General features: G+C 27.0%; 5 protein-coding genes across 7 annotated transcripts in view; 1 reads left to right on the top strand and 4 right to left on the bottom strand.

Annotated features, from left to right (window-relative positions):
• Positions 1-507: 507 nt before the first annotated feature.
• On the bottom strand, positions 508-1,167 carry LOC113386117. Its single transcript, XM_026623922.1, has 3 exons — positions 973-1,167; positions 843-909; positions 508-701 (listed from the first exon to the last, which is right to left on the bottom strand). Exons 1-3 carry the CDS (start codon positions 1,165-1,167, stop codon positions 508-510), a joined length of 456 nt encoding a protein of 151 aa, XP_026479707.1.
• Positions 1,168-1,453: 286 nt separating this feature from the next.
• LOC113386116 lies at positions 1,454-2,629 on the bottom strand. The gene is made up of 3 exons (XM_026623921.1): positions 2,414-2,629; positions 1,630-1,908; positions 1,454-1,555 (listed from the first exon to the last, which is right to left on the bottom strand). Exons 1-3 carry the CDS (start codon positions 2,627-2,629, stop codon positions 1,454-1,456), a joined length of 597 nt encoding a protein of 198 aa, XP_026479706.1.
• Positions 2,630-3,877: 1,248 nt separating this feature from the next.
• The window catches only part of LOC113386825 (acyl-protein thioesterase 1-like), an 87,764-nt gene continuing 77,489 nt past the window's right edge, over positions 3,878-14,152 (bottom strand). For 2 of the 3 annotated variants that reach the window (XM_026624588.1, XM_026624587.1), the window contains exon 2: positions 3,878-4,644. In XM_026624588.1, the coding sequence (XP_026480373.1) occupies positions 3,931-4,593 (663 nt within the window). In that variant the 5' untranslated portion in view covers positions 4,594-4,644 and the 3' untranslated portion in view covers positions 3,878-3,930. Of the gene's footprint in view, positions 4,645-4,980; positions 5,349-14,152 lie in introns of those variants that run through there. The other variant, XM_026624586.1, reaches the window with a different exon arrangement.
• On the top strand, positions 10,887-11,741 carry LOC113386826 (membrane magnesium transporter 1-like). Its single transcript, XM_026624589.1, has 3 exons — positions 10,887-11,037; positions 11,102-11,154; positions 11,484-11,741. The coding sequence occupies exons 1-3, from the start codon at positions 10,959-10,961 to the stop codon at positions 11,661-11,663; spliced, it is 312 nt and encodes a 103-aa protein (XP_026480374.1). The 5' UTR covers positions 10,887-10,958; the 3' UTR covers positions 11,664-11,741.
• LOC113386114 (transmembrane protein 170A) lies at positions 12,311-12,662 on the bottom strand. The gene is given in 3 exon segments (XM_026623920.1): positions 12,311-12,474; positions 12,477-12,545; positions 12,548-12,662. Coding segments are annotated over 3 exon segments (348 nt in total).

Raw genomic sequence — 14,152 nt, 5'->3', positions numbered from 1 at the left:
ATTGAATGCGCTTTTCATATTCATCATTTAAAAGTTAAATATTTAATATAAGAGCTTTTATTTCTAATTCCAAAAACTAATCTGCCTATCTAATTATACATTTAGGCTATATATAATATTAGTATATACTCAGACAAATATAACATTATAGAATTTACCTGTGCAAGCATCGTTTCTATTCCCTGTCTAAATTTACCTAACCCATTTTTTTGATCTTCATTGTTTCTTGAAATTTGGGCATTTGATTTATTTGAAAACTCTGTTATTTGTTTTGGTGAACTCTTTTAGGTGAAAACTCTGTTAATTTGTTTTGGTGAACTCTTTCTAGGTTTGCATTGATTTTCAAATTTCAAAAGTCCTTAGGATTGTATGTTTGCCATCCATCATCATCTAATTCTGCATCAAAAACATTACCTAAAAATATGGTTTTACAAAATAAAACAAAAGAAAAGTTGCTACATGTACTCTTATCAAAATATGACGTTTGTGTTCCAAAAATAAATTTACCTATGATTCAGTCTCATTTTCATCATATAAGTTAAAAACATCTTCAGATTTTGAATGGTTTTCTGTTTTTTTAGTTTCAATAATATTTGAAGAAGATTTGAATGTAAACTGTGATTTCTTTTCTGGAGCTTGCTCATAATTTAAATTATTTTCATTGGTGAATTGAGATCTAGTACTGCTATTTTTTTCTACTCCTGGAATATAAATAATAACATTATGCAAATATCAACAACATATAAATTTCACAAAATCTTGTGATTGGAGTTTGGGAATTCAAGTGTATCTAAAATTTCATGTAAATTATAGGGTATTCTATAGTAAGTTTAGGTATTTACCTGAAGATACTAAGCTGTTACTTCTAAGCATGTTATAGTTTGTTTGTTTTTCTTCCTGTTCGTCAGTCTGTAAGATGTAAAACAAATTTATTCGAAGTCATAATTTAACTAAACTTAAATATTAAATTACCTCAAATGGTTCATCAGTACTAGTAATTTCTGTTGTCGTTGTTCTGTTGATCTGTGTTTGATCAATATCATTTATCATATCATAAATAATTTTGGATCGAGATTTTATGGCAGGTGATTTAAATTTAAATACTTTATGATTTGATTTATCACTATTTTTATCACATGTAATTGAGGAAACTATCCAAGCTATCATTAATTATGTTTTTGTAATAATAATTTTTTCAACCATAAGATCAATGTTAGATGATTGTGATTTTAAAACTGGCACTACATTCTAAATGTCCTTCCTTATTTTTTTCCTTATTACTGAGTGTATTCGAATTGCCTAAAAACTCCTTATCACATGTGGCGGATCTTTTATCTTGCTCTAATTATTGATCTTACTTTGCAATAAATTTAATTCTAATTTGAGTTTATGTTTTAAAAGTTCTGCACTCTTAAAAAGATTTTCATTGAAGCCTGGTAATTCACACAGTACTTTAAATGGAACCTTGTCTAAAAATGATGCATAAAAATTCCAGAATTTCGATATACATTTTTTTCAGATTATTCATGTTTCCCTCAAGCTCCGCTTTAGATTTCTAAAATATTTCAAGTGATTTAATTTTTAGGATATATCGACTATGTAATAAAAATAATCATAATTTAGACCTACTCGTGTACTGTCATATATCTCAACAATATCTTTGATTTTTGACAGTAAAATATCTGATTCATCTGAACCTTCAATGTTTATACCAAGTTTATTATGAACTAAAGTTCTTAAATTATCTAGTGATTTGTCTTCTGTTTTTATAATGTCCTTTTTATTTGGCGAATTTGATATAATCTGAAGAGTTTGATCTCTATTTGCTGAATCATAAAAATCCATATTTAATATAGAATGATCGAGTTCATCTTTAGGAGATGTTTTCTTATTTTCTGGACTAATAGGCTAAAAAGAATAAATTATCAAAAATAGAAATAATACATATATACAATTTTTTAAACAAATATAGGTGGAACTCCAGATAAGTGTGCGTAAATTAATTTATAAATTAAAATTTAATTTTTACCAAGATAACATAAATAATATCAATTATATAATGGCATTGAACCAAACTGATTCTTTACAATTTAAAAAAAATTAATTTTTATTATAATTAATATTTAATAATGAAACGAATATGAAGATCTGAATAAACTTAGAAGAAAATATACATAACATGTTCTGTCAAAACATGTACTTATAAAATATAAGCAATCTTTAATATTAAGCAATGTTTACAAAACCATAAGAACAATGATTCAAATATAATTATCTATTATTTTATTAATACAATTACTTTTGTTGAAATAAAAATAAATATTTGGTTAATAATTACTAAACTATGGGCTATTTTTCAATAAACATAATATGTTTTAAGTGTATTAAAATATTATATATGCTTTATATTTACCATAAACTTCTTTTCCCAACCGTCATCTTGATAAGAATTGTTTTTTGGGCTGTTTGAAGAATCAGTATCAGGTACAGTTATTTTACGCTCAGGTGAAAAATCAAAAAAATCATTTAACTTTTTCTGTTTTGATTTTTCTTTACATTCATCATTTTTTAAATCAAATGTTATATCTTCATCCGAAGATATATCAATTATGCTGTTATATTTTGACATTTCTTATAACTGAATACTTAAATCGGTTTATAGTAACTAATAATATTTCACATTTCACATATTTAATAAACTAATATTAAGAACTTAACACTAGGCATGATTATATTGTGCAGGGGCTGAAAGCCTGTGTGAAATATTACATTGTCTAGTTGCTAAACACTAAAAAGCTTATAATTATATTGTCTTGGCTAAAAAGAGCGCTTAACATTTTGACAAACTTCATGACATGTGTTCAGGCAAAATAATGGTGCTGACCTCTAACAACAACCAAGACTTGAACGCAATAATTGCATTCATTCATAGATAGTCAAGTATAAAATTTAATTCAATAATTACCTGATTGTGTAATTCAATAATAGCCAAACTGTTGTTTTTTAAAAACAAGAATGAAACAGTAATTGTATGATGAGATCCCGAATTCAAGTTAAGCCATGACGTTCACTTATTTTATGCTTTGAAATCAAAACCGTTAAAAATATAAGAAACTAATAGCTCTTTCAATAAGCATAAAATTACTCTTTTTTTATCTATGTATAAAATCTCCTGAAATACACAGAAAAAAAGAAGGAATATTGGAATTTTTTCGGTTATTTTTTGATGTGTATGTCACACCTCACACTTTTATAACAACTGTAAAGTTAACTAATTTCTCAATATATATATATAGGTACAGTTATATATATATATATATAATATATATATATATATATATATATTATATTTAACTCTGTAAAATTCAAATTAAAGATGACTTTTAGCTTCTAATTTAGGATTCAGTACGTGGTAATGAAAATTTATTTATGTACAAGTATATGCAAAATTCTCATTAAATTGATTTATTACTCTATAATCATTGAATAACACATTATACATATAATTATTACTTAAAGAAACTGACTTTTTTATCCATATTATTACAATATGAAACTAAATTACTTAAACATTGAGAAATTCAAATTTAGTGTTCTCATCTTAGGACTAATTTTTTGATCTTAAGGATATGCACTATATATTGTCAATACTTTTAATGAAATACATAATTTTCTACTGATTTAAAAACAGGCAGAGATGTATATACAGCTGGTTTATATCCAACTTTTTTAATTGCTAAGATAAATTAAGATACAATAAAATAATTAATATAATAGTGCAAACAACTATTTGTTGAATTCAACCAGTTTTAAAAAGCACATAATATATATTGAATAATATAGTTTATGTATATTAGTACATTATTTAGGATTGGTGATACAGTAACTAAAAGTACTTTCTAGAAATAATTTTAAAACTCATTAGCATTATTAAGCATGTAAAATTCGATCGAGAAATGATTTTATATCATTCAGCTCGGTTTGATTAGAAGAATGCATAAGTCCCGGATAAGTATGGAATTCACAATTATTCATAAAGTTTCTCAAAACTTTATGAGATGCTTGACCCCATTTGTATGGAACAACAGGATCACAATCACCATGACACATAAAAATTGGAACGTCTGGTGAACACTTCAGGTTTGGATCAGGAAAGTTTCTGAACATAGGTAGCCAACATGATAATGCTACTATGCCACCCAGAGATTTGGTGCAACGTAAACCAGCATATAAAGCCAAACCTCCGCCCTGTGAAAATCCTCCTAGAACAATACGATTAGAAGGAATTCCTGATGCAACTTCCTTGTCTATTAAAGAGTGAATTTTTTCAGTGGATGCATTTAAACCCGTTTCATCTTCTGGTGTATTAGGATTCAATCCATGTAAGTCAAACCATGAAGGCATTTTAGCACCAGCATTTATTGTTACTGGAATAGTTGGAGCAGTAGGTAATATGACTTTGGTATGAGGAGGCTTAATTTCACTCATGGCTGCCGCCCAGCCATTACCAGTGTCGCCTAATCCATGAAGGAAAATCACAGTAGAAGTGTGATTTGTTGCCGCTGGCAAAACAAGTGGCGGTACTTTAAACATTTTATTATACAAAGATAGTGATAACTAGCTACAAATCAATCACAAGTATACCTGAAAACAAACATAAAAGTTAGTAAACATATAAATCATGTAATTTTATGTTACGCATGGACAATTACTACACTAAAGTCATATTTCAAAAATGATTGGTGCTAAGTAGAAAATTTAATACTGCTTTACATTTTCATTTCTTCTTTACATTTTGAAAAAAGGTTTTTATATGTTATTACCATATTTCTAAATGAACATTTTAAATGTAAATATAAAAATGTAATTTAAAATTTATTTAATAAAGCCAAATGTAGGTTTCTAATCATTTAAAACATATAACCTCATTCATTTAAGATAACAATAAAATATAAGTAACAAATAATCTCTTTTTCTCACAAGTATTCGACGTGGTGAAATTGGGTAAATTTTATATCCAAGCTCTATTTGTAGACTTTGTATTTATTACGTCGGCCAATTCTGATCTTCTACTTTGATAAATAAATTATTATTTGTCACAAATCATCTAATCACTGTACTAATTACACAAACATGAAGTTGCGACATTCATTTTTTAAAATAGAAGTGTCAATTTTCTCCCCGCTTCAAAAGAACGAAAATGACAATATTGGGTCGATATTCGAGAACCATATGTATGGAAACGAAGCTATCGGCGCAAGTAGCCTTTTTTATATTAACATTGATTATCTAAGAATTATAAGGGAGCTACGATATTCAATAAGTATGCTTATAATTAGATAGCTTGAATAATTAATTAAAAAAATATATTTTAGGCATAGCAAGACATAGCGATATCAATTAAAATATCGATATATGTCTAACGTCTTACAACTACAACGACTACAACCATAGATAAAAGAAGAGTGACTACAACCATACTACAACTTACAATGCCCAACTTACACTTATATTATTAGTATCATAGATAAATAAGCATAATATATATATATATATATATATATATATATAACACTAATTTTTACATCTCATTTTGTACATAATATCTTCATCTAAAACCTAAATAATCATAATTTCGTTATAAATTCAATATATTTGTTCTTGTATGTAAAAATAAAGAAACAAAAAAATAGAAAAATCTGTTCCTGTGTAAAAATAGAGAAACTTATGTGTGCACATATGTTTGTTGCTATGCACATAAAAACTACGGAAAAACTATTGTATACTATATACTTGTAAGTTTTTAAATAATTTATTAACATACCTATTGTATTGATGTATTAGGTTTTTATGTTTTTGTACTCAGTAAACACAAATAGAACTTCTTGCATTTACGTTGGTACAGGTTTGACATAAAATGGACGTTGGTACAGGTTTGACATAAGAGAGAAGGAATTTGCCTAAAAACTTAAAATATATCTTTTTATATATTATTATTAGTTCTGGAGTATTTAGGCAATACGTGTTTAAATTACAATTAATATATTCAACGTGTATTTAATTAAATATATATTGTGCAAAAATTTAAATTACTTTTTGTGTTGGTGACACTGCAAAAATTTTGGTGTACTTCACATTGTTTTTGTTGTCATTTCAAACCAAAAAATATTGAAAAAATGTGTTTATTTATTTTTATATTTATTAATATAATTTATAGATTATATAAGATAATAATGCGATATGCATTATTGAAGTGATGCATCAGTTATAAGTTTACCAACGTTTTTTAACATTTTTGTGCTTGTAAAACTAGTGTTTGTATTTGCGGTTATGATTTGATTGTCAACAAGTGGATTTACTTTGAAATTTTCTTAATTAATTAGTACAATACGCGGTTTGTTGTTTAATAATTGATATCCATGATTTATTTTAAGTTTTTTTCAGCTAGTATCAGTGTGTGGTTTTAATAATTAGCTTAAAAATTATTTGTTGCTGTAGTAATCCCTAAACAATTCCACTTGCTGTTGTGATGTTTAATTACTGAAGGAAAAGTGCTTAAAAGGGTGCGGGATTGAGTTTTAACTCGGTTTATTATATTCATCAAATCACCTCGCCCATATAGCCTGATTTAAACCGAAATATCGAACGAGCTTTATGTGTTCCTTCAAGGAATGTTTTGCTCAGCATCCGCATCCGCCATTTTGAATCCGTGCAACAGCTATTAAATTAGCTACTAATCAGCTCGCAGCTCATTAGCGCGTCAGCATCCGAACTGTTAACATCTCCGCGCAGTGCAGTGCAACAAATAAGTAAATATTATTATTTTAATACAAATCAGTGTCTTAAAAGTGTGTTCCAGTGTACAACGAGCATTTAAAAAAAGGTAAGTTCTTCTATATTGTATTATTTTGCACAATTATTGCATTTTAAACACCACAAGTGACGCCGTCTGGTTCAGATGCCAACGAAGTTTTGCGTGTTTTAAAATGTCGTATGCGTGCTTTATTTGCTGATTTACGATAAATATGTATAGGTTTATTTAATATTATTGCACTTTTTGTCATTATTTATCGAGATTTTAGCATTTTTTTGCGATTTAAAATTTGTGGTTTTGGAAAATCCAAGATGGCGGCCATAGCCACAACTGGTGGTTTTGTTCTGTTTTAGACAAAACAGTCGTTTCCACGACGTATTATTACTTAAAATTCGATACATTTCGATCCAGTGTATCTATTTACATTAAAAAATGGTTCTGTATAGTTTTTTTTTGCGAAAAAGCAAACTCAAGTTTTTTGGTGTTGTACCGAAAGAAAATGGCGGCTATCAACTGTCAACTAACGAAAGTTTTCATTTCAATTTCAGCAATACAATTGTATCTGTAATGATACATCAATATCACGAGCTGAATACAATTTTGTTTGAAAATTTGAAATTATTTGTAATTTTTTGAAAAATACTAATCAACCTTCCTTTTGAAGAAAATTCTGTCATATTTTTTTTATTATCATAAATTCTTTTGAACAAAAATTACATACATTGTTAAAAGATCTATTCTTATTTCTATTGATATTTTAATTTCACGGTGAATGTAGCAACGATATTATAAATTGGACGTTTGCTATTTTTTATTATATTTTTGGCAACGATATTATAAATTGGACGTTTGCTGTTTTTATTATATTTTTAGCAACGATATTATAAATTGGACGTTTGCTATATTTTTTTATGTATTTGGCAACTATATTATTAATTGGACGTTTGCTATTTTTATTATTTTTAAGGCAACGATAATATAAATTGGACGTTTGCTGTTTTTTATTATATTTTTGGCAACGATATTATAAATTGGACGTTTGCCATTTTTTATTAGTTTTGGCAACGATATTATAAATTGGACGTTTGCTGTTTTTATTATATTTTTGGCAACGATATTATAAATTGGACGTTTGCTGTTTTTATTATATTTTTAGCAACGATATTATAAATTGGACGTTTGCCATTTTTTATTATTTTTGGCAACGATATTATAAATTGAACGTTTGCTGCTTTTATCATTTTAAAGGCAACTATATTATAAATTGGACGTTTGCTGGTTTTATTATATTTTCGGCAACGATATTATAAATTGGTCGATTGCTGTTCTCAACTGAAATAGAATCTAAACAATAATTAATTTTATTACTATTTTAAATAGTAATGACATAAATTAATTGAGGTCTCTTTTAATTACAGATATGGGCATTCATCAGGAACAATGATATCCTAATGGATCTTCTGGAACATCCGAGGTCCTCAATTTAGAATCTTCATCAGTGATGGACATTATCAGGTACAAATATAATTTTTTTGGCAACGATATTATAAATTGGACGTTTGCTGTTTTATTATATTCTTGACAACGATATCATAAATTGGACGTTTGCCATTTTTTATTATTTTTGGCATTTATATTACAAATTGGACGTTTGCTGCTCTTATTATTTTTATGGCAACGATATTATAAATTGGACGTTTGCTGTTTTTATTATATTTTTGGCAACGATATCATAATTTGGACGTTTGCTATTTATATTATATTTTTCAACGATATTAGATATTGGACGTTTGCTGCTTTCATTATATTTTTGGCAACGATATCATAATTTGGACGTTTGCTATTTTTTATTATTTTTAATGCAACGATATTATAAATTGGACGTTTGCTATTTCCATTATTTTTGGCAACGATTATAGTTTGGACGTTTGCTATTTATATTATATTTTTGGCAACGATATTATTAATTGGACGTTTGCTGCTCTTATTATATTTTTGGCAACGACATTACAAATTGGACGTTTGCTGCTATTATTATTTTTAAAGATGAACAGCAATGATATTATAAATTGGGCGTTTGCTGTTCTCAACTAAAATAAAATCTAAACAATATTTTTTTACTATTTTAAATAGTAATTTCTTTAATTAATCGAAGACTCTTTTAATTACAGATATGGGCATTCATCAGGAACAATGATATCCAAATAGATCTTCTGGAACATCCGAGGTCCTCAATTTAGAATCTTCATCAGTGATGGACATTATCAGGTACAAATATAATTTTTTTGGCAACGATATTATAAATTGGACGTTTGCTGTTTTTATTATATTCTTGGCAACGATATTATAAATTGGACGTTTGCCATTTTTTATTTTTGGCAACGATATTACAAATTGGACGTTGCTGCTCTTATTATATTTTTGGCAACGATATTATAAATTGGACGTTTGCCATTTTTTATTATTTTTGGCAACGATATCACAAATTGGACGTTTGCTGCTCTTATTATTTTTATGGCAACGATATTATAAATTGGACGTTTGCTGCTCTTATTATATTTTTGGCAACGATGTTATAAATTGGACGTTTGCTATTTATATTATATTTTTGGCAACGATATTATATATTGGACGTTTGCTGCTTCTATTATATTTTTGGCAACGATATTATAAATTGGACGTTTGCTGCTTTTTTATTATTTTTAAGGCAATAATATTATAAATTGGGCGTTTGCTGTTTTCATTATATTTTTGCAACGATATTATAAATTGTACGTTTGCTATTTTTATTATTTTCGATGATGAACTGCAACGATATCAGATATTGGACGTTTGCTGTTCTCAACTGAAATAAAATCTAAACAATAATTAATTTTTACTATTTTAAATAGTAATTCCTTTAATTAATTGAGGCCTCTTAATTACAGATATGGGTCATCATCAGGTACAATGACATCAAAATAGATCCTCTGAAACATTCAAGATCCTCAATTCGGATCTTTCAAATATATAAGTATTAAATTAAATATAATTATTAACATACCGATTGTATTAATTATTAAAGTTTTTATATAAAATCATAATAAACTCAAATCATCTTTAAATTGTGGATTATATGGTAGTGAGTGCAAATATTCTTCATAAATAACTTATTTTTATACTTTTGTAAATATCATCTTCATAATGGTTTGTATTGACTTTGTATTACGTAAGTATATGCATAGATACAAGAAGAGTATATGTATTATAGTATATATAGTATATTCTGTTTCTGGGACTTAAATTGTCATCAAAAATCACTTCTGTTTACAAATTATTTTTTTATTGCTAATATAAAACATAGGCATTTATATTTAATTTATCTTATATTTTACTGTTATTTTTATAGCAAACCTATTATTCATTAGATATTTTAAAATTTTAATTAAAATATGAAAATTACAGTACATTATAGTATAACTATAGTTTATTACAGTATATAATTTTATAATTTACTGTTATTTTTATTGTAAACCTATTATTCATTAATATTTTAAAATTTTAATTGAAATATGAAAATTATTAGTATATATAGTATATATAGAATAAATGTAGTATTTATAGTATATAATATTATAGTTTTTTGTTATTTTTATAGCAAACCTATTATTCATTAGGTACCTAATGAATTAAAATTTCAAAATATCCAATAAATAATAGGTTTGCTTTAAAAATAACAGTGAAATATAGAATTATATACTATAAATACGTATAAAATACATATTTTAAAATTTTAATTAAAATATGAAAATTATAGTATATATAGTATATTATAGTATATAATTTTATATTTCACTGTTATTTTTAAAGCAAACCTATTATTCATCGGATATTTTAAAATTTTTATTAAAATATGAAAATTATACTATATAGCATTATCGGGTTTAAAAAGTGAAAAGTAGATTTTTTTATAATTTTTGAACGTTTCCCGTGTGCGACAAATAGGTTTTAGAACCCGTCGTCTGGCGCTACTGTCGTCTCTGCTGTGACAGCAGCTAGATTGTCATCATAATCAATCATAACCTCACTTAATTTGGCCGATTCATGCTTAGCGCTGTCAAATAAAAAATTAATTTATTTAGCGTTATTTTAAATTGTCAGTAAAATGTCAAAATTACTTTATAAAATCTTATTATTCATAGGCTTTGTAATGCTATTTCATACAGCTATCTCAGCAGCTCAGCGTGAGTTTAATAATTAAAATTTGTTATTAATTGATTGTGCTATTTCATATATATTGTCTTTTAGATCGAACGTTTTTAAGAAATATGGATGTAGAATTTACCGGCTTGCCGTTCGATGTGAGTATAAATTAAATGACATATTGTATACAATATGTTATTGTATGTGAAAATGTTAAGCATGATGTACTCGTTACTACCAGTAACATTAAACATGTAAAAGTCACGAAACAAATAAATGTATTTATGCACTTTCTGAGTAAGAGTTTCAAATTAGTATTTTCTATTGGCTCTCTACGATGGACCACTACAATAATTATACAATACACTATACATTTATATTTAAGATTTCCAACTTGCTTTACTGTTTAAATATTAACTAATTGTTTTAGTTAATATTGAAGCATTCATCAGGTTTTCTAATACTTAATAATTTATCTAAATTTTAGATAACATTTCAAGGTGTGGCTAGTTTATGTCTGATCATGTTCAGTATCCTACAGACAGGAGGAGACTTCAAAGAAATACGGGCATGTGTGGATTTAAGCGCTAAATTATGGGAAACTAATAGGAATTTATCCTCATTTTACAAATTTAATCACAGAGGGAAAGTAATTTCTTGCTGTTAACGTAACTTTTTGTTTATTAATTACAATGTTAATAAGATAAGATTATAAGTTTATGTACATAGTGACCATAAATAAGTTTTACAACAGTTTCAAAATAAGTCATGTAAAGAATCTACTGGTTACAGTTTAATTCAATTATTTATATTTTTTATTTTAATATTAATGTTTGTCTAGTTTCTTTATTTTGCACTAATAATATACTGAATATTCTTTAGTAACTAACTCAAAATAATTTGTGCAAATTAGACCTATTATTTACATCCAATCAGATTCCAACATTCTCTTTAAGGAACATTTCTTATCCACTTAACAAAAAGAAAGATAAATCACTTTGATGCAGATCTTGTAATGTAAATGTTTTTTTTATATACATGAATGCAGAGAAGTTTTGTCATTTATTAATGCAGGAATTATTTGTGCTTGAGAATAAGACCAACAACTATATCATTTTTCCTTATATAGTATTTCTGAAAATATAAGCATAATAAACAAGTATAATTAAACTAGCTTTTAATTTTAAACTTATATACACAAAACTTTTTGATTGCTAAAATAACATTATATATACAAAATTATGTCTTATTTAAATAGATTAAATTTGAAATACAATTTGTTAATTGCAAAATGCATAATATCACATAACATAATTATAAAGTTGCTAATATCCTAGTAAATCCAACACAAATTGAAACAACAGTTTGCCCTACGCCCCAAAACATGGCATATATAGGTGACATTTGTAGACAAGATGTACGGTGGACAAAAGCAATCACTGCACTGCTCACCACGCCAGAAGTGATTGGAGATATTTTCCCATCAAAAGAATAAATATTGAAAAAAACTTGCCAAACTGATGCTTCCTTAGTGTAATAAATGCAATAGAGCAGCAAATACATGAACAACTATAGATGAAATTAACGACCACAGAAATATTTGATACCACATTTCTGAAAACTGGCTCAATGGGTCAAATGATGTAAGACCAAATACATTCCACATTATTTCAGAAGGTACTATTCATTTTAAATATTTATTAATATAAACATTTTTTGAAGATATCTTGCTGTCTTTTAGTTTGGTGTATATTGCCATCTAACATTGTTAATTATCTATGGATAATTCACGAACTTTTCTTTTCGTACATTAATACTTTATCATAGAGTATGTCATTTTCCTCCCATTATTTTTTGAATTCGTGAAAATTTATTGTCATCTGCTGGAGTCTTAAAATATAGGTTAACAGCTGATTGGTAAATGATATGTCAAAACAGGAAGAAGGCAATTACATCAATAAATTCCTTGGCCTTTTAAAGCAATATGTATAATTGTCGACACAAGTACAAAATCACGTTTTATAAATAACACAAATAAAAAGTGTACTTTTGACACTCAGGTTATGGCCCTAGACAATATACTAATATAGACGTTTCTCTCTCGCGGTATTTGCGTTCAGAGAGCTAGGGAAAGTCACGACCGCAATATTGGGTGATGGCGCTTTAATCGCATGTCGCTCGGCAGCCTCGTGCTCCAAAATGCATTCAAATTAAAGCGCCAAAATTAGAAATAAAAGAAAATTGTCAATTTTAAAAATAATTTATTTGTATTTAAATTTTGCATTACAATAGTCTTATATTGACATTGTTATACAATAACAAAACATACCAAACAATAATACATATATTAAAATAGATATCAAAGTAAATAGCAATATGTTGCAACAAACATATTTATTTAAAAAAAGGGAAAAATAAAAAGATTAACGAATTACAGGATTCCTGCCTTCAAGTGGATAATCATTCATTATTCACTACCAATAATGTTGTGAACACAAAACATCATGTTTAAATTATAGTGTCTGTGCATTACTTTATTAACTAATAATCATTCAAGTAAGATTTGTCACTTTTCAGCACATTCTTTGCGAAAAATCCAGTCATGCTAAATGGCTCTTGATTTTATCTTGAATATTCAAAAAACTGCTGCATTAAATTAACTTATTTTATCATCTTGCACGGCAATTGGATTTCGTTCATTAACTCAGTGGCGTTCCTAAAAAATGTAAAGTCTAGTCTATTTATGCTTTTCCATATATTTTAAGAGCCTCCAAAGTTTAATACAATTCTGAAAAGTTAGAAGAGCCTGCTTTTCTTATAAAAGAGCCCCTAGCTTGCTCCCAAAATGTATTGTGATTAAATTTTTATATATACACTGCTTTTAACAATTGCTTTATATCCTCTTCATTTAAGAGTTATAGATTTTGTTTGAATCACAAATAAAACCGTATAAACAATTATAAAACACTTGTAAACACAACAATCACAATAAGAATCAAAACAAAATTTTGACATTTCTGGTACATATTGCTCGTGAATTACTAACCTGTCAAACTTGTCATCGGCTCACTAGCGCCAAATTTGCGCCTAGCGGTCGTGACTGGAACTACGCGTTGTGAACGCGGATTTTGTACTGAGATAATAGGGCCTGGTTAT

The sequence above is a fragment of the Ctenocephalides felis genome, unplaced genomic scaffold, assembly GCF_003426905.1.
Source record: "Ctenocephalides felis isolate EL2017-DRISC unplaced genomic scaffold, ASM342690v1 CF-g0.4_SCAFFOLD_03571, whole genome shotgun sequence".
NCBI classification, from domain to species: Eukaryota; Metazoa; Arthropoda; class Insecta; order Siphonaptera; family Pulicidae; genus Ctenocephalides; species Ctenocephalides felis.
The sequence above is the reverse complement of the archived record's forward strand: the minus strand, read 5'-3'. Positions and strand labels throughout refer to the sequence as shown.

What these genes read in the sequence shown, in the direction of transcription:
- LOC113386116 (XM_026623921.1), bottom strand. Translation starts at nt 2,629, where the DNA reads ATGTCAAAATATAACAGCATAATTGATATATCTTCGGATGAAGATATA. An exon ending in GTTGGGAAAAGAAGTTTATG is followed by an intron (nt 1,909 to 2,413) that starts GTAAATATAAAG and finishes TATTCTTTTTAG; the next exon opens with CCTATTAGTCCAGAAAATAA. An exon ending in AGATATATGACAGTACACGA is followed by an intron (nt 1,556 to 1,629) that starts GTAGGTCTAAAT and finishes GAAATATTTTAG; the next exon opens with AAATCTAAAGCGGAGCTTGA.
- LOC113386826 (XM_026624589.1), top strand. Translation starts at nt 10,959, where the DNA reads ATGTCAAAATTACTTTATAAAATCTTATTATTCATAGGCTTTGTAATG. An exon ending in AGCTATCTCAGCAGCTCAGC is followed by an intron (nt 11,038 to 11,101) that starts GTGAGTTTAATA and finishes ATTGTCTTTTAG; the next exon opens with ATCGAACGTTTTTAAGAAAT. An exon ending in TTACCGGCTTGCCGTTCGAT is followed by an intron (nt 11,155 to 11,483) that starts GTGAGTATAAAT and finishes TCTAAATTTTAG; the next exon opens with ATAACATTTCAAGGTGTGGC.
- LOC113386117 (XM_026623922.1), bottom strand. Translation starts at nt 1,167, where the DNA reads ATGATAGCTTGGATAGTTTCCTCAATTACATGTGATAAAAATAGTGAT. An exon ending in GTACTGATGAACCATTTGAG is followed by an intron (nt 910 to 972) that starts GTAATTTAATAT and finishes TACATCTTACAG; the next exon opens with ACTGACGAACAGGAAGAAAA. An exon ending in TAACAGCTTAGTATCTTCAG is followed by an intron (nt 702 to 842) that starts GTAAATACCTAA and finishes TTTATATTCCAG; the next exon opens with GAGTAGAAAAAAATAGCAGT.